Below are 21046 nucleotides of genomic sequence, written 5' to 3' on the forward strand. Positions count from 1 at the left end.
GCCATCACAATTTTGATCTTCTGCAGGGGGGATGGCACCCCCGCTTCGGTAGCCCGACGACCTGCACGCGAATATATTTGTTCAGAGAAAGTATGCTTTTGTGTCTGATGATTTCGTAATTTATTACAGTCAAACTCGTTTATAACGAGCACAAAGGGACCGTAACATTGTACTAATTAAATCCGAGTGCTCGTAATAAACGGGTCCTTAAGGCAGGCTTGAAACCAGAAAAGGGAAGTCAAATGATTAAGTTTACTTGAAATTTAAATAATACTTACTTACTTTAATTACATTAATTAATTTAATTAAATACTTTTCTTAATTTAATGACAATTACCCCCCCCCCCCCACCAACCAACAAAAAATTTCTAGTTGCGCTACAGTCTTAAACGAAAGAAACAATAAACGGAAAGAAAAATAAAGAAAAGATTCTTACCAAAACATTTAATTTTTTCATTAATCTACATATTTAAAATAGTTTGTTAGCTTGCGTTGAACTCGTTCCCTGCCTCTTTCAATTAAGTTTCAGTTCGCGTTTTTTTTATATATTTTTTTATTTTCTTTATTTCGAGCGCATTTTTTATCATTTTAAAAAAAAGATGAGACAGAAAGACTAGAAAGTTGAGAAAAAAGAATGCAAGACAGAAAAATATTGCTCGCTAAAACCGGGTCTTGCTCGTTAAAAGCGACTTTTGTTCCATAGACTTAACATTGATCCAACCAAATATTCTCGTTTTCCTCGTTCAATCCGAGTTCTCGTTAAATCCGAGATCGTTATAAACGAGTTCGACTGTATCATTAAAATGTCGTCTGCAATTATTAATTAGCACATTTAATATATGACTTTTGAACCCATTAAAATCTAATCTTTACGTGAAAATCCGATTATTTAATGAAAAGTTACTCGGGATGTTTATTTTACGCACACCCTTTTTCAGAAAATGTATCAATTTTCAAATTTTTTTTTTTCCCTTCATGTTATTGGAAACAACCCCGAGGATGATCCGAAGATCCATCACAATTTTGATCTTCTGTAGAGGGGATGGCTCCCTTGCTTTGGTAGCCCGACGACCAGCGCGAAGTCGAACACTTTACGGTAGAACAGTGACAGGGTTGGATCTCGCAAGTAAAGAATCTATAAGGCTATAAATCTATAGTTGCGCCACTGTAGCTTATCACGCAAATGAATTTAGAGATGCGACAGAGAATCTGATTGGCGTTTTCGTTCTATCGTTTTTCGCGAATAATTGTATTTTACTCCTCGCTCGCATCTCCAAATTCACGCATGCGATTATTTCGTAAGATTGCCGTAAGAAGAGCCCAATTAAATTTCTTCGATGTAAGCTAAAACTTACTTTTTCAAAATGTAGTGAAAAAGCTTTGAAATTATTTGTTTGGCATCTGGCATCGGCACTTCTTGTTGACTTTGTTGATGGTTGTCATAGTAACATATTTTTTTGGTGATACCTGGAAAAATGTCAAATTGTCTACTAACTACGAAGATCAAGATTCTATACACTCCCACCTATTTTGATTTCATTTTCAATAAATACATTTTGAGGATCATCTATTTAAAATGATGCACATACAAAACTATTGGTTGATAAAAGACAAGCAAGGGTGTTTACGAACGCCACTCATTTTTCACTAAGTCAAGACACACGAACTGCATTTGAATTTCAGTAAATGTTGGCGTTATTTTAATAAAATTTTGTATTTCTAGCTCTATACATGTTTTTCGTTTTATAATATTAGTTTTTAAAAAAAATCTCTCCTAAAAACTATGTTGACCATCAATTCAGTTAAATCTAAATCCTAAGCTGGAATCATATCTGTAATCACTAAGTTGTCTTTATTCTAAAAAGTCAGGTTTGAGGTAACAATAAAAGTCTAATATTTATTCCAAAACAAATGGTCTAGTAATTCTTTTAATCTAATATTTATTATATCAAAGTCAAATATTAATTGCTGTTTTTCAGGTACAATATTTAGTATTTTTATTTTTAAAAAAAAATGGAAGAAAGGAGGCAGAGTAGAACTGAAGTGTTAGATAAAGATAACAATGGACCTGGAATTGTGTATTCAACATTTGTGTCAATGGAGAGTCTTTTAGAAAAGCTCAAACTACTCAATTATGACAGTGAATTCGTTCAAGAATTTAAGATGAAATTTTTAAATAAGTAATTATGATTTTAATATTCATTTTATATTGCCTTTTCTTTTTGTTTCTTTGTCTAAAGCTGTTGTAAATTTTATTTTTGATAATTTTTTCTTAAAGTAAAAAAAAGGTAAATTTTTTATGTTATTTTATTAGTTTTTTAAAGTATATTTCTTCCCATAAATCTTCCATTCCATTTATCATAAGGCTCTTGTCACTCGTTTTCATATAAACTTTTCAATTGAGTGTTTTATTTTCTTTTTTTTTTAACTATGTTTTTAAAGTGTAGGATTTAGTTTTTACTGAATTCGATAGCAATTTTTTTTGTTGGAAATTCTTCTGAGTCTATTACTTTAAGAAGATTTGTTTTTCGTATGTAAAGAAAAAAAAAATAGTTTAATGTTCTAAAAATTTTATATTTTCCCATTAATTATGACTTAAACTGAGTAAAAAAATTGGAAATTCAATGGTTTTTAAGACTTATAAAATCCTTATCAAATGTTTCTAAAAAACACTTAATGTACTACAATAAAATATTTTTTAAAGTTTCCATGACATTTTTTTTAAGAACTATGTTCAATATAGTTTTCAGTTCCATATAGTTTTCTAACTGAAAGGTTTTTAATCTATTTGAAAATCAAGACAAAAACTAACGTACTTCCTTTTCCTATGACTCTCCACATGCTTTTGGTGAAATAATGTAAAGTGTTGCTATAGGTAGAGAGTTCTGCTCTACGCCACATGTAGCCCATTCTGTTCGCCAATATTTGATTTTCAATTATTAACCTTGTGCAATTCAAGAATTTTGTTATTTTGACTCCCCCTCTTGCTGTTTTCTCTCCTTGTTATCATTTTTTATTGTTTTTAAGTATTTAATTATATAAATAGTTTTATCGTGCATCTAAATTTCTATCACTTTTTAAAAGTAATTGATTGTACTATTTGTTTCATCATTTAGACACTATTTTGCTATACAGACAAATCCAGGAGAACAATTCTTTATGTTTTCTTCAATTGCAGCTTGGCTCATTAGAAAGTCAAAAATAAAGTTTGACAGTCCTCAAGAGGTGAGACTTAGTCTTAGGCTTTTTTTTATTGAATTATTTGATGAATGTCATGTATGAAAGGTGACAAAATAATGTGATTACGATTTACATTGGTTACAATTAAATTGATTACGATTTAAAACAGTATTTTCTACTGCAACAATTTTAATATGGTTATATAATTGGGTAACAAAAAAAGTGGTACAAAGATTATCAGAAAAAAAAGAAAAAAAACCTCCAAAGTCAAAGTTTTTTTTTCTTTTTAAGAAAAAAAAGACAGAAAACTTCTTTAAACATAACAATTTTATAACATAAACCAACGTTATTTTCTTTGATATTCTCAAAGAATATTGAAAACTTTGTTGCAACATTATAAAATTTTGACATTAAATGTTTTTTTTTCTTTTAAACTATTAAAGTAATTTTTCTTTTAAACTATAAAATGTTTTTTTCTTATAAACTATATATAGCGTCATAAAAACCACAATGGCTCAATTATTAAAGGCACTCAGTTGCCTCTGTGAAAAAATGGTTTTATTCTCAAAGATGCCTTGAAGCCCATCCAGAATGAAATCTATGAATACCAGTTTAGATAGTAAAAGAGGCTTGCTTGAAATTCTGCTCCAAAATTACTTTAACCTTTTTAATTCTATTGGCCCAGTAAGAGCTGTTCCGGGATTGTTTACATACATATATATGAGTTAAAAATATAGAGAAAGCATGAAAAATTATTAAGATTGACAAAAATAGAAATTTTTTTATTTAAGAAATAATACTTAAAAAGAAATTATGTAATAAAAAATAGTAAGAAGCTGGAAAACAAAATAAGGAAAGGGTATAATCTTTTTATCAGCTCACACGATTATATCAGCAAAAAGGAGTGCTTTCTAATATTGTATCAATACAATAGTGTAAGAAACACTAAAAAGAAAAGAGAAAAAAATTATTGAAACAAAAATAGAACACATTAACCAAAAATATCTATACAAAATAAAACATATCAAGCAAAAAACTGAAAATACATAATAAAACACAAAATGAAATCGAGTAGTCAATTCAAATAAACTGGAATCTTTCAAGAATGATTAAAAATATTTTTGTAATAAGATTGCCAGATTACAAAATATGAAAAGGGAAGTGCAAATAGTGTTAGAAGCGTAAATAGAGGGATCTTGTATTCTTTTATATCGCCTTCTTACTGAATTTGTTAGTATACCTTGGATTGGCCCGAAAATGGATTTGCGCAAGATAATAATATACTATACATATAGGTGGCATAAATGATGTTTAATTAATTCTATTGTAGTGTAAAAATTTGAAAGGGATGCTCAAATTGTTAAAAAAAAATTTGTATTTATTTGCTTTTTCAAAAGAATCATGTTAACAGTAAGTTTTAGAGTATTGATAACTTGATTTTAGAAAATTTTAAGCAATAGATTCTGACCATATTATCACTTACAGAAAATGTTTCACATGTATGCTATGGTTTCAACAATTATTTTGATAATTTATTTTACTATTAATTTCTTTTTAGTTCGATGATCCCAATGGTACCATTGCTAGTATATTGGAGCAAGTTAAACAAATGGTTTGTTTTATATTTTTACCCTTCTGCTTTGTTCTTTAAACTGAGTTATCAAATTATAAAGCCTTTTGTTTTGCTTTAGGGAGTTCATGTAGACTTTCCTCCGAGTAAATTGAAGCAAGGATGGGGTGAACATGTCATTCTTGTGCTCTCTCATTTGGCTGATGAGGCTCTTAAAAGAAATAATTTCACATGGAAAAGGTGATTTAAAAAAATAGTAGAGGATACAAGAATATTTTGTTCTGATAACAATTGGCAAAAATCATAATATTTTTTTTTTTTTTTTTAAAGTCTTTTTTTCTAAATTAAAATTGGATTTTTTTTTTATTTGAATCAAAAAATTTTTTCCTTATCAATCAGATTTTAAAAAAAAATTTAAATAAGATTTTTCTTTTGTTTTAAATCCAATTTCTTTTAATATTTTTTTAAATAAAAACTCAGAATAAAGTGCATTAATAATGTTTGCTATTAAAGATAATTATAAATAATATTTAATTATAAAAGTAATTATTTAAAAATAATTATTAAAAATAGTTATAAATAATAGTTATAAATAATATTTAATTATAAAAATAATTATTTAAAAATTATTATTAAAAATAGTTATAAATAATAGTTACAAATAATATTTAATTATAAAAATAATTATAATGATTAATAATTTTATTTATAAGTAGAATAATTAAAATTTCTAACTAAAAAAGTAAAAATTATTTTCTATATAATTATTACTAACTAATCACTACAAAATTAAATGCATAGTTATTTTTGTTAAAGCTCAAACCCAAACACCCATAGTCAATTTTTAACATCAAAGACGAAACTTGTCAGTTAGATATCAAATGAAGAATAAATTAGTTTAGATCAAAAAACATAAAAAAACTAACAATTCTAAATTATTATGAGCAGAACTTCCTTCATTGTTTATATACACAAACTATATGTTTAATAAGCTTTTAAAATGTACTGGTATTTAAATAAACAAAACTAAATTGACATAATTTAGTTTTGTTTTTATAAATACCACTTGATTGTTATTAAATAAACAAATTTCAGTTTGTTTATGAAACAAACAAATATTGTAAATCACAAATTCTTTTACACACAGTTAAAAAAAATCATGATACTCTTAACTGCATTTTATTTTTATCTCATTCATTTTTTTATTAATTTATTTTGAACATCAAATAGGAATTTAAATATATTCCCCTAACATTTTTTCTCGAGATAAAACCTTCAATATCAATAAAATCTGATTTTGAAAAAAAAAAAAAAATATTCCAGTAAATTCTTACTATACTTTTAAGAGAACGTCAATAATTTATATTGAAAAAATATTTTTTACTTGCATCAATGATTTATAAAAAAATCAATTGATTTAAATCAATGATTTTTAAAAGAAATATCAATAGACTTAAATTATACGAAAGTTAATTTAAGTCTAGAAGTTATTCTAACTAATCTTAATTATGAATTTCAATAGCTTTTTGACTTTATGAGTCTAAAAGAATTTTGCCGTCTGTGAGACTAAAATTTAAATCTCGTAGGACTTTTTTTGAACTATTATGAAAACTTTCATGTGTCATAATAATTTTTAACAGGGCCATCATTTTGCCCAATGAAGATGAAGGAAATGATTCTATCATTGAAACTGATGATGCAGAAGTCACTTTAGAGAAAATTGAAGAAGAAATGATTGCTGTAAGATTTTTCTTCTTCCATCTTTAATGTTAATACTTAATAAAATGGCTAATATAATTTTACACAAGAAAACATTACAGTCCATGCAATTAAATGTTTTCTGAATTATTTGTGAATTGATGAAAATTATTTTGACTTTTATATTTTTGGATCTTATGAAGTGTATGTTCGCAGTTGAGCATTTTCAGCAAAAAGTTCCAAAAATGTGTTTATATGCATAAAACAATAACTTCAACTAAAAATTCTCAAAAATTAATTTTATACAAATTTTGAAACTATTGGTTCATTTCATTATCTAAATATAAAAGACTGTAAAAAACGTACATAATATTCTCTGTTTAAAAAGATAATGTAATTTGTTTGTTGTTGAAGATTTTGTAATTATTTCTGCTAAAATTCTTTCAAAACAATTTTTAACCAAGCCATATGTGACGACATAAAATATTTTAAACTCCAACAAGAACATTACCTGAATTGGACCTTTGGTTTATTAAATATCAGATCAGGCAGTTTGAGAAATAAAATGGTTTCCAAAATATCATGTTTTAAGTGCTGTTTCAAGTTCATAATTATTGAAAAAAAAAAAAATATTTTATTTTAGTTGCATGCAATTTAGATAATTTGAGTAATATTAATTGTAAGTTATCTATGACATACATAAACTAACTGAATGAGTTTAGCTATTGTAACAATGATATCAATAGATGTCTAACACTTTTTCATCACTTCAGAATCATCCGGTATCCAAATCTATTTTTTTACATCTACTAATTTTGTCAGATTCTTAACTGCATTCTTTTATTAGTTCTTTTGTCAAGGAACATAAAAAAAGACTTTTTTTGTGCCTTAAATGAAAATTTAAACTTTAATTTTTTGACATAGATATAATTTTTTGCTAAAAAAACTAGATTTAATGGTGAAATATTATTTTGACTTTAAAAAGTAATTTAAAAATATTTAGTTTAAAAAAAAGTTCAAATTTAGCAACAAAAAAAATGTTTTTTTTTTTCTCTTAGGTTGTATCATTAAAATCAAATAACATTTATCAATTTACACACAATCAATATTTAACACAAACATTTTCATTTTTAAAACTGTTTGTTTTCTTCATATTGAAATTTTTTAAGCATTTTAGCATCAGCATAGAAGATACTGGCTATAGACAGACAAAATTGAACAAAATAGTTATAAGTAGTTGTTGCAATCTTATGACATTTATAGAAATAACACATTACTATTTCATAAAAGACTTTTTATCGAGTAGTAATGAATAGTAAAAATAAAAATTATGTAAAAATTTTTTAAAAACAAATCTCCAATTTGTCAAATTTTTTTTTCTCTTAGGTCATATCATTAAAATCAATAAACATTTCTCAATTTACACACAATCAATATATAACACAAACAATTTTATTTTCAAAACTGTTTGTTTTCTTCATATTGAAAATTTTTTAACACAACTGTTGCAATCTTACGACATTTATAGAAACAACACATTACTATTTGATATAAGACTTTTTTCATGTCATATGAAAAGATTTTTCAAAATGCATTCTTAAGAAGAAGTTTATTGTATGGGACATTTAGTTTAAACAATTTGTGTTTTTTCTAGATCCCTAAGTTTTATTCAAATGCTCATTACATTTGATTAATTTATCACTACATTTTTCAATCTATTTGACGCTTTTCATGAATATGAAAATGTAATTAGTTTAGATTATTAACACAGAAATGAATTATGTTGTAATTGTTTTCAGGAAACATTTGAGAATGATTCTGAGGAAGAAGGAGAGGTGCTGGATTTAGAAGCTTTGAGAAACTTGTCTCTTGCTAACCAGGTAAAATTCAATTCATTTCTATAAGTGTCTTGTATTTCAGAATAAGTATAAATTAAATTTTTTCATGCTCATTTTTTATTGATAAAAGCATTAATTATATTACATTTTGATTTATTAGTTTAGCACCTTTAATATCTTTTTTTCAACTGGTGATACATTTCAATTTTTTGAATTTTTAACTTTATCGTTTTCAAAGCATCTTTTTTACTACATTATTTACTTTCAACTACATTTTCATTATGTGGCTATGTAAAATTTTAAATGAGAGAGTTTAAAAAAACTTAAAAACTTAGAGTTGCATTTATAACAGCTAGATTTTAATTTTTAAAAAATTTTTATTTTCTAAAATTTTTTAAAAATAGGAGTAAGTGTCAATGACACCCAAAACTTTTTTTTACAAAAACGTTTCTAATTTTTTTAGCTGAGATGTATGTTTTTAAAATTGGCAAAGACAATATTTGTATATGGTGGAATTGCCTGAAAGTATGTTAATATTTATGGTTTTACTTCATATCTTATTAAATTCTATAGATATTTTTCCCCTTAAGAATAGTCTTATTGAATAATTAGTCACTTAAGCAATATGGCTAATTATAAAAGAAAGATTTCGAAAGCTTTCAAAATAACCTGCCTTTATTAAGCTTTAAATTTTTCATAAACAACAGGACTACAATATTTTCCAAGTTAAAATAAAATCCATCCTTTTCCATCTTTACAAACTCGAACGATAAATGGCTTTATTCTTTCTATTTATGTGTGGTGTTTGTGTCTGAATGAAATCATTCTAAAGTGTGAAGAGGGTCACATAAGAATGTTTTTTTTAAACATTGGGTTTTAATATGTAAAGTTTTGGGAGCCCCTGTGTTGAAGTTTTAAAGTAACTATAAGTTTTCTATATAACTTTTTGGGTGAATAATCTTGGTGTCATTTGTAGCTTCTTTGTTTCCATTACTTATTACTTTGAGGGAAAAAAGTACTGGTGTTGCAATGCTTTTAAGTATTACGTACCTGCCAAGTCTCCTGTTTTTTAACGAAGACTTCTATCTTTACGACTATCTCCTGTTTACCGGCATATTCCCATAACCTGTACATTTCTCTGTATTTGTTGAAAATTTTTTAAAGTAATTTTTGCCGTTAAAGTACCCGCTGATGGCAAAAATACCTCTCTTATTTCTCAACAGATGGTGCTATTGCCAGTACTACTGTATGTTGAGTGTTTATTAAGTAATTATAAACAATGGCTTAAAAAAATCTTCTTTAGATTAAGATTTATATACATAATTGTTACTTAGGTATCAAAAATTGATGTAGCCTAAAAAATTTCACTTGTAAAATCTCCGTAAATAAATTAAGTTTGGTTTTTTAGAAAAAAGGAGATGATATGAGGCCTGTTTACATTACTTATTCCATTACTACTTGTTTTCATCACTTATTAGTTTTGCCTTTTGGAGAAAAAGTACTGGTGTTGCAATACTTTTAAATATTGGATTTTTAGATCAATTAACTTTGGTTTTTCAGGGGAAAGGGGAGGATATGAGGCCTGATGAGGTAATGGAATCAAATCTGGATGTGGTGGAATGGAAGATGGAGATAGAGAGAGTCATGCACCACCTTAAAGTCACAGTCAGGAATGACTCAAGGGTAGATTCTTTTTTCAATTGAATATTACATGGAAAAAAATATAATTAAATGTTTTTATTGTAAGAAGCTTTTGGTTTTTATAATTTCCTTTTGCATGGTACCATTATATGTTATAATCTAATACCCGACAGTGAATATTAAGAGGAGATATAGGGCCATATATGAATGCAGTATATAAGGAACAATTTCTTCATTTTAACGCACTTTTAAACATATACTGTGATACCACAATGGACATTACATATTTGCTAGCTTTTAAAATTTCTTTAATTTTTTTTAAACTTATTTTTTTAATCACGCTAAACCAAATTTTAATTAAATTAAATCAATTAGATAATTTTTATAAAAAGTGAACATAAAATATTTTATTCTTTTTCTTATCGATCAATGTAATGGCAAACTTTTTATTTCTATACTAATGTAGACTCATTAATTCACCATCGCACCTAATCGAAAACAAAAATCTATTGATATCTCTTTATACTTAATTTCTTACCACAAATATGTTTCAGTTGCATGGTTATGTTATCTTTCAATAAATCACCAACCTTGGATCTCTTCCATGCTCCTAATTGTCCGTTGGGAGCAATTCAAGCACTTTTTAATTTGGCTTTTGATTAGGCAGGTCATGGGGGATTTTATCTCCAATGGCTTGCCCTTATTAACTTAAAATTTATTTAATTTAGAAAGTCTTATGGATAGAATAATAATTTGTATCTCGAGCTCTACAAATACTACTAAATAAAAGTTTTGTTATAATTATGATCCAGTTTCCATCTTCAACTGTCATTTTTCATTATCCTGTTTTCATCACATTCTTCCATTAGTCAATTATAGCATACAACTTCAACCGCAACTGATTTCGTCTTTATATATACATAGATACTACTTATATATTGTGCCACGTTCTGGGATACCTAATCTGTCTATAATAATATTTTTTGGTATGGTTATGTTATAATATAATACCTGACCAACTCTGAATATTGTATGAAGCATTTGGTTTTTACATACAGTATTAGCCTCAAATGTTTTACCTATTCATTAGTAAAAAAAAAAGTCAAATTTCAATATTTTGTAAATTAATGAAATGTTTATTATTTTAATACTGAAATGAAAGACAAAAATTTCCTTTGTAAGACCGTGCTTTGAAATATTTTAAAAAAGCTGTTAGAAGTATTTCTTAAATTTTAGAAATAATGAAATTTCTAAAAAATATTAAATGCTTGATAGCAATTATTTAGTACACTAATAGTTATTTTTTATAGTGTGTAATTAATTATTTTGTGTTGTGAATAATCATTTTTGATTCTTTAACTAGAGAAATATAATTTAAAATTAAACCTTCTCATGTAAGACCATAGCTAAAATATATAAACAAAAGTATTAAATTTAATTTCTTAACAAAAGTATGGTCTTTAGAAATTTTTTAGAATTTTTTTCAACTACTTGTGTGTATTATTTTTTATCGAAATCATTCAATTATTTTCCAAAATTTCTATTTTATTTTCTTATGATAGATTGTTTCTGTTGGAAAACAAATAGAATTTCACTTTGTCTAATCTTAATATAGTCTTTTCTCAATATAGTCTTTTCTCAATATAGTATTATCTCAATATAGTATTATCTCAATATAGTATTATATCAATATAGTATTATCTCACTATAAGAGGATATTGTACTCCTCATATTTATCAAGACAGCCAAGTGGGTCTGCTGTTAAAAATTATGCCATAATAATTTGGGCTGCCAGTCTTTTACCCCAATTGCTATAAATTTCTGATTCCATATACTTGAGCTATTGTTGTTTTGCCTTGCCCCCCTTTTTTTTTTATCAGTGAAAGGTTTTGATACAAAAAATTTTCTTAACTGGATTTTTTCCCCAGCCATTCTAGCAATATATGAGCAGCCCAATTCATTAATTTAATTTTAATATTTTTGATGATAATGAATAAGGGTTTTAGGATGTTTAATCTTATGACAGTAAAAGAAAAATTATTATTAATACTGTATTATAATTTTTTTTCCTACTGGTTCCCCCCCCCCCCTTTTTCTTGTGTTTATTGGTAGGGTAATGTGGCTTTCCTCAAGCACTGAGGTTATAAAAATATAAAAGATAGGCTTAAATATATGTTTATACTATTTGATATGTGAACTCATAAATTTTTTTATCACTTTAATGGTGTTAGAATAGAAATAGCTGATAAAAAGTAAAGATGCACTGACATCTAATACAAATTATTTTTTCATTTCTAAGAAAATTATAGATAATATATATATATATATATATTTGGTTATTAACTTTCAAGAACCTATTTTCGATAAGATTAAATTTCATAATTTTTTTGAGAATTTAATTCCATTAAAAGATAGTAACCTAATTAAAAGCTTTAAATATAATAAATTTCTTGGTAGAACTATTTTTAATTATAATGACATTAGCAAAAAATTATTGAAAATTAATCTATCCGATTGTGAATGTCACTACGAAGAAAAAAAATATTTTGAATTCATTGATAATCATCATAAACATATTATTACTGGTAATTTAAATATTATAGAAACTTGATGCTCAAAGGTACAAAATTTAGACCCATTTACCATAGATCAATTAATAAAATAAGCTCAATAATTTTTGTTTAAAAATATGGGCTGTTTATTGTTACTCTAGAAACTTTGTTTTCTATAATAAGGAAAATTTAATTTTAAATAACAGTAACAATTCTAAAATTTGTTAAATTTAAATTATAAATTAAAATTCTTAAAATTTTCTAAATTTTGAAATTACCCTTTTAGATGAAGCTATAATAATAATGCAATCTTCTGTAAAAAAATCTCTGTTGAACTTTTAAATAAGGAGTTAAAAATAGTAAAAATTTTAAGCTTAGTAATTTAAATAATAATAATATCATTAAAAGTTTTCACCTTTATATAAGAGGTTAGTTAAAAGTAGCTTAATTGTTAATCCAAAATTTCATAAAATTAATATTAAATTTAAAACAATCATCTGCAGGTCTTATACTTACCTAACTAACTTGACACAATTTTCTCTAACTACTTAAATAAAATTATTTACAATATTATTAAAGTTTTTTCTTGCATTATCACTAATAATCAAGCGATTTTAGAAATCATTAAACAAAATAAAATTAATTCTATTGATACTTTTGATTTGCAGGATCTTTTCAATAGCATTCCTCTTTCTAAACTAAAATATGTTCTTTTGAATTATTACTATGACCATAGGAATATTCTTAATTGTGATTTTGATTATTGGAAAATTCTAATTAATATTTTTCTTTAAAATAATTAAATTTACAATTGAAACATATTTTTATTCAAATTGATGGAATACCACAAGAATCTAATTATTCACTCTTAGCTAACTTATTTGTACACTATTAAAAAATTATTCTCTTAATTTTAAATTTGTTTCTAAATTTACTGATAATTTAATTATCTTTAGTTTTCAAAATTATTCAATTTTGTTTAATAATATTTACCCTGAGTAAAATAATCTTGCTTCGTAATCATGATGATGTAATCTGGCAAACTTATAATGAAAATAATTTAAATCATTTTGAAAGGTTCTGGAATGTTCATTCAAGCTCATTTGAATTCATTACTTGCTTTATCCCTTTGTAACTCAACAACTCTGATTTAAGAAATATTTACGCGGATGTTAGAATACATTATATTAAGCGTGTAAAAAATAATGAAAAAATTAAGATCTTAAAATAAAATTTAATGATAAAAAGTATTTTGAACGTCTCCAATATCGTGAAAAATAGCACAAAAATTCAAATATATTTAAAACTTCATGTGAAAAATTTTGAAATTGTTGTTTTTATGGTAACAAAGTCTCACACCACATTTTTCAAACCCTCCTTAGCCAAATATACAATCAAGGGGATTGTTGTAAAAAAATTGTATGCCCTGCAATTATGTCGTGGAACAATTCTTGCTAAACACATTATAATATTGGTAGCTACACCAAGACTTGGTTTCCCCCGAGTTTGCAATATTTTCTTTACCTGAATTTGGTTTGATTTTATAGGTAAATCCAGCTCATTATAGGATTGAATTTTCATGTATGTTGCAGATATGTAACGCGGTGATACAAGGGGTTAAATATTATATTTTGTATTTTATTCTGTATTTTTCTTCCCTTTAATTTTCTATTCATATATTTTTTACTTAATATGTTCTATTTTTGCTTCAAAGTTTTATTCTGGTGCTCCTCACACTGTTATATTGATATATTTTGCTTTAGCTATATTAGTACAATATTAGAAAGCACTCTTTTTTGTGCATCGTGTGAGCTGATGACGAGATTATGTTTTTTCATTATTTTGTTTTTTGATTTTTTTTTAATATTTTGAATAAAATTTAAAAAAAATTATTTTTAACCATATTTTATTTTAATATTTTTTTTCCGTCTCTCTTTTAATTAATCTTTATTATATTATTTTCCATGTTTTCTCCATATTTCTAACTTGGAAGCCACTCTTTATAGCTTTGGAAGCCTATAAAGCTTGTGAGCCACGGATCTAATAAACTGACAGAAATTTTAACTCCTTAGGATTGGAGGAGCCATTTAGATCAGATCCGGCAACATCGCAAGAACATGGATGAAACATTGTCAACCACAAAACTACAATTGGACAAATTGCACTCTGACATCAGTCGCTCTCTAGAGAAAATAGGTAGCCGAGAAAAATACCTCAATAATCAACTGGAACAACTGATATTAGAGTATCGCACAGCTCAGGACCAACTGTCGCAGGTTAAAGAACAGTACAAATCAGTTAGTGGGGGTGTTACTGAAAGGTCTCGGACATTATCTCAGGTATGTAATTTAGTGGAATTCGGAACAAAAGTTCATGATTAGTTACCAGTTGTATGAGTCTATGCTACTCCTGTACTACACTATCTGGCCAAAAGAATCTGGACACTTAGTGGTATACCACTAAGTGTCCAGATTCTTAGACTTAGAGCGCCCTGAGGCACTTATTAAAATGATTTTGGTCACACTTTTGCATCGATAACAGCCTGCATGCGTCTGGGAAGACTTTTCAAAAAAAATTTTTTATAGGAATTGACTTCTATCATAGATGAAGTGACTGCTTGCTGTGAGGAGGGTCGTTTCGGCTGGCTACGTCATTTGCTCTCTAATTCGTCCCAAAGGTGTTCTATAGGATTTAGATCGAGGCTCTGAGAAGGCCAGTCTAGTTTTTGAACACCCATTTCGTCAAACCGCGTCTGTGCAAGCCTCAGTGTGTCAATGGAGCAGTTATCCTGCTGGAAGAGACAATGGGCCGTCCCCCGAAATATTGGCATAAAGTTGCTACATTGTCCAGAATGTCTACATGCATCTCAGAGTTCATGTTCCCAGCCACAGGAATTAACAAACCCTGGCCGAACCACTAGAAACACCCCCACACCATTATGCTTCTACCACTATAACAATTGAGTGTCCGGATACTTTTGGCCAGATAGTGTATTTGTCACACAATATGTATTGCATAGTTTCCAAGTCCACTAGAAAACCTAATAGGTTGCTTAATTTTGTTAATACCTCTTAGTAAAATACTGTGGGTTAAGGGATCGAGTAACCCAGGTTCGAATCCCAGCGGAGGGTGGTTGATACGAATTCTGTTCCAGGCTCGCAACACAATGACCACAGTGCTGATGTAAAATTTCCCTAGCTGGCCGCCCAGTCATAGGTTAGAATCCCTGTACCGTCTGACTGACTTTGTTCCTCTCCATGTAACGTGAATGCTGGTTAGTTCCATCAATGGGTCCTCCATAAAGTCTGTTTTCTCACAATACTGGATCTAGGAGTTCCCTTGTCTCCTGGATTAGGTTCGAAATTGCAAAGCTATAAAGTTGAACATTGATGGTCGTAGGTATAAACATGGGCCGGCGATTCAATGCATGGTTATAATAAAATGTTTTTTAGTCTTCTGGTTTAATTAAGTATTCTGTTAAACTCTATATATTTTAGAAAATTCTCAAAAATTGACAAAGTTTTTAAATTTTTATTTTTATTTTTTCTGTTGTGTACTTAATTAAGTACTAGAAATAGATAATAATGTGAGTATCAAATATAAAACAAATTAAAATACAGTAATGACCCGTTTATTCACGAGTTCCGCAAATAAATCGAAAATTGTAGTGCATGTTAATTTAACACTTTTATGAAGTATGTATGCATTTTTTCCCCTTTACCATTCTTTGTTTTAGTGATTTAGATGTAGAACAAATATTTCTGTTGTATGTACCCTTGTCAACTATTCCTGGGGAAAAAGTCAAATAATTTCAAACAGTCCTTAATATTCAGATATTGTGGAAAATTATCCTAAAGTATTTTTAAAATTCTCGAAAAGCATCTGAATTATTTTCATAATTTGATCTTCATTGCACAAATTCTTTTACTTTTAAATTATAATTGAAATGATTATTATTAAAATTCGAAAGTTTAGTGAAAATGAAGAAAATCTGTTTTGATTAACATTGAAGTCAGGGATTTGAAAAGTTATTGGTTGGTTGGTTCTGAGGCCACTTGTCACACGGGCAAGCCTGCTTGGTGAAACCGAGCAAATTTAAGGCAGAGTGTGCGATTCTTGTTTTTCAGTGGCGCCATCTATGGCCAAGAATTCGACTTCTGCCACATCATACGTCACACCTGTTTATAAGGCGGACCCATTCATACATCCATTCATTCATCCACAGATCGTAATTTTGACCTGAATCAGAGAACAATCGATCTCCAATCCAGTACCCCCAGAGATATTGATTTGTTATGGGAACATGGAGGACTGTGAGACTCGACACAATTTTAGCGTGCATCAGTCACTAACTACAGTCTTCGGCCGGCGGGGTTCTAACCCACGAACTCTCGGACATGGGGTCAGCGCCCTACCGATCAGGCTGTACCGGCCTTGCAAAGTTGTTCTGGTATTAGTTTGTTATTGCTGTAATTTAAAATTGTGCTTGTCTCTCTTTTGAAATTCCTTAAAAATAGATCAAATTGTATTCAAAACCAAAGATTTTTTTCTCCTAAAGATCACAGAGGAACTGGATCAAGTGAAGCAAGAAATGGATGAGAGAGGATCCAACATGACGGATGGAAGTAGGTTTTTTTTTCTTTCCTACTGATAGATATTTTTATGTTTCTTTCCAAAGGCCTCTTCCTTTATGACCATCAGGGAGTTGTGAGGCAAACTGGATGTTAAATAAAAAAATATTTTAATCTTTACAGGCACTTTTATGTAGTGCAGAATTGATCAGGGCTAAAGAGAATAGAAGGGCTGGTTCACTCCTTTGAAGTTGCTCTCGCCGCGCCAATCCTCCGATTTTCTCTAGTGACGTCACTTTGGCGCAAAGCTCGCACTTTTACTTCAAGAACGGAGCGTTCGGCCTTACTAGCTCTAACTAATATTGGAGCATTTCTTTTTGCGAGATATTCTAAGACATTTGTTATTTTCTATAATGACTTTCCTCAGTTTTTGCAGTGAATTTACAAGAATTTAAAACTATTATCGAAATGCCAATTTGCGCGATTGCAACTTGAAAAAATTTTGATAGAAAAACAAAAGGAAAAAATATAATTTTCCGCGTGTTCCCTAAAGTAAATGAACAACTATGTAAAGAATGGATTCCAAAATGACACAGTTAATATAAAACAGTAATACGTTTATTCTGTCGTTAAGAACTTTTATAAAAATTCATTATCTAAATAGAAACTGCCTCGTTACTTCAAAAAGAAAGGCAGGTGAAAAAAAATTAAAAAATGGATTAAGTCAAAGAAAATTAAAATGTAAATAAAAAGTATAAATAAAATATATAGTATATAGTTGGAATTCTCCTAATTTCATAACATATTTTTTAATGTAGTTATTCTAAATGATTTTTATGATTGATGATGATTATGATTTTTTTTAAAAATTATATTCTCTTAAATTTAAATATCTATAAATTATACCATCGTAAATTTAAATATCTATAAACAATTGTAAAATTTCTAATGTCATTATGAACCTAAATTATTATTTTGTTTCAGTAATTAGCGTTTAAGGATGATGTTTCCTAATGATTAAGTATGAACAAATTGCTATTAACGGCATATTTTAAAATCAGGGATTCTAAATTTAACTCAACTTATTGTTATAAAAGAATATGTAGATAAAAAAAGTGTCGATATATGCTTTCATTTTTCTTAATAATTAAAGTTAAAACTGAACTTTTTAAAATAAAGTATTTATAGTGTCATTTTCGCCAACTAGTAAAACATTTTTATAAGTTTAAAATGGTATTTTTTTTAAATATAATTGCCAAGAAAGTTTTTTTGAACTATGTTTATGAATGGAAATAATGTGTTAATTACGTAAAGTTTGAAAGCTAATAACCAGAAAAAGTCTAACTTATTTTTACAAAGAGAAAGATGCAAAGTTATCATAATATCTTTGCTTGCGATCTCCGAGATCTGTGGACGCAGTGACGTCATGAGGAGGGAAATCGTAGCTTCAGCTCTAAGAGCGGAGTGAACTAGCCCTTCTATTCCCTCAGAATTGATTGTATTCCGGGTATACTTTGGAATTCTGAATTTTTCCTATCATTCTTCTAGGTCTAAAAACTAAAAGCAGGGCATGCGATTTTTCCACAAGAATCGTGAATATTGTGTCGTATCTCAAATTAAACATAAACATTGAAAATATAAACATTGTAGAGTACATAATATTGCAAACATTTGACTCAGTAAAGCAACTCTCATAATATTGATTAGTTTACAAGACCCAATTCAACCTTTTAGTTTTGCATCCAACTCAGACTGCAACACTGTTCATTTCTTTATGTGAAGATACTTGAGTATCGATGTTTGTCCTCGCTGACTAAAAGCTTCAAGACGCCAAAGGGATTTTGAACTCACAAAAATTTAAAAAGAAATTATTGAGGTTTTTCCTAGGTGGCTACGAATTATACCTTTCGAGTTAGTGACCTTTAGGGATTTCTTTTTCCTCCTTATCTTTTTTTTTTTTTTTTTTCATGTCCGGAAGTTACCAAAACTTGACGTTTGTTTTGGCGTATATATCGATACAGAAAACTTCTCCATTCCATTACTATTGTTTGGACAGTGAAGTTAATTCTTTCTTTTTTGGCAATGAACTCTATATTGAGCCGTGGTGGCTCAGGGGATAGAACGTTCGTCTTCCAATGAGGTGAACCGGGTTCGAATCCCAGCAATGACTGTTCGATACGAATTCCGCATCCGGCTTGCACTGACCATAGTGCTGACTTAAAATAGCCTCAGTAGTAGACGGATCATGAGTTAGAGTGCCCCTTGCCGTCAGGCTAACCGCAGGAGGTCTTCGAGGTTTTCTTCTCCATGTAACGCAAATGCTGTCTAGTTCCATCAAAAAGTCCTCCACGAAGGCAAATCTCTGCAGGAGTTCCCTTGTCTTCTGGATTGGGTTCGAAAATTCAGGGCTATGGAGTTGAACATTAGTAGTTGTAAGTCCTAAATTGGGTCGGCTGCTCAACGATGGTTATAAAATAAAATTAACCCTATATTCAATATAAATACTAAGCAGAGTGGAAAAACTATTTTATGTTTTTAGAAAATAAAATATTAGTTTTGTAGGGGAAAAAAATAGTGCGTGGAGTCCCTCCGCGCGGAAGAAGTTAAACTTCGCAACCTGCGACGTTAATTGTAGAAGAATCAGCAGTCGTAGAAGGATCACTAGTTCTATTCAACGACTCTTTTTACTGCTCCGCTCGCTTCCGTGCTCTGTAATCACGGTAATATTGTGCATTTTTCCCTCTTGAACCAGTGGAAGTGCTTGTGGTTGCCTCATCGTCTCGCCATGGAAAATGTATTTGTATTAATAATGTATGTGAATGCGTCATAATGTAATTTCAGAAGAGAAAACCTAACAATCAATTGATATTCACAAGAGACGTACCTTCACATAACCTGCTTAAATCCGTCACATTGTCCGTGGGATTGTTTTCACTCATTTTTTTTCAATTGTTATCCACTAAATTTGAAAATAAAAAATACTACCCTACTTAAATTATATGTATATCAAATCGAGCTAAAAAATATTTATAGAAAAACAGTAATTTTATGCTAGTGAGAACCAAAACAATATGGAAATGAATGAGGGAAAACTGGATCCTACCACGTGATTTCCCGGCCAATAAAAACGTTGCGTTAAACGTTTAACGCAACCTTATTGAAAGTCGCATAAGAAGTATCACTTCAAAACTCTGGTCAATGGATTATATTTTGTTTTGTTTTTGTTTCCTCAGAGCCTTTGGTGAACATCCGTAAAGCACTGTCCAAACTGAAAGTAGAATTGAGCCAGATGGATGTCCGAATTGGAGTAGCCTCTCACACACTCCTGCAGGCAAAACTGAAAGAGAAGGGAAATTTGCAGAGAGCCATCAACAATCCACCCATTACCATCTTCTAAGAGATTGTGTTCTTGAGTGCAATAAATTTATTTTGTATATATTCAAGTCTGTCATACTCATTACATTTTTTAAAAAAAGTTATTGTTACAAATGTAGTTAAATCCTTGGTGCGTAGCGTTTTTAAAAAGTGCTTAAAGGTGCTTATTTTCGATTTTCGTTATTTAAAAACCCTTAAAGGTGCTTTTTTCATTGGGTGTTTTTAAAAAGAGCTTAATTTTCTTTTTTCAAAAATGAGATTTTTTGTTCTCTACCATGTCGATTTTCGCCACGGATTATGGAAAAGCATTCTTTTTACATTGTTCTATTCAACGCTTTCACAGTTCATTTAACCACAATCCATTTCGACATACCATTGGTCCATAGCATATGAAAGCGCCAATCATTTTACATGTTTGATGAAATACTTGCGAGTCCGTATGTGCGTCTACTGAGCTGGGTTCAATGAGATTATTGCCTTCTCATGTGCTACTCTGCTGCATTTTGCAAGATATTCTTGATTTCAGACTTTATTTTCCACCCTCTGATATGGACCCGAAAAATCTCTCGATCATTTTATAATAGCTAATATAATCAAGAAAAGAGTTCTTTGTCAGAAACT

At 28.7% G+C, this 21046-nt stretch overlaps 1 protein-coding gene across 3 annotated transcripts; it reads left to right on the forward strand.

The window, feature by feature from the left end:
- The first annotated feature begins 1392 nt into the window (after positions 1-1392).
- On the forward strand, positions 1393-20493 carry LOC107449415 (intraflagellar transport protein 57 homolog). 3 transcript variants are annotated; one of them, XM_016064968.5, is made up of 11 exons: positions 1393-1876; positions 1980-2180; positions 3117-3225; positions 4739-4792; positions 4872-4990; positions 6391-6490; positions 8248-8328; positions 9847-9969; positions 14552-14818; positions 17038-17104; positions 20284-20493. In XM_016064968.5, exons 2-11 carry the CDS (start codon positions 2014-2016, stop codon positions 20445-20447), a joined length of 1251 nt encoding a protein of 416 aa, XP_015920454.1. In that variant the 5' UTR covers positions 1393-1876; positions 1980-2013; the 3' UTR covers positions 20448-20493. The 3 variants fall into 3 exon arrangements, with proteins under 3 accessions (XP_015920454.1, XP_015920524.1, XP_015920598.1); XM_016065038.5 differs by having other exon boundaries at positions 1393-1682; XM_016065112.4 differs by having other exon boundaries at positions 1413-1688.
- Positions 20494-21046: the final 553 nt, after the last annotated feature.

The sequence above is a fragment of the Parasteatoda tepidariorum genome, chromosome 2 (genome assembly GCF_982258835.1).
Source record: "Parasteatoda tepidariorum strain Cologne lab strain chromosome 2, Ptep-v5.0, whole genome shotgun sequence".
Lineage (NCBI taxonomy): Eukaryota > Metazoa > Arthropoda > Arachnida > Araneae > Theridiidae > Parasteatoda > Parasteatoda tepidariorum.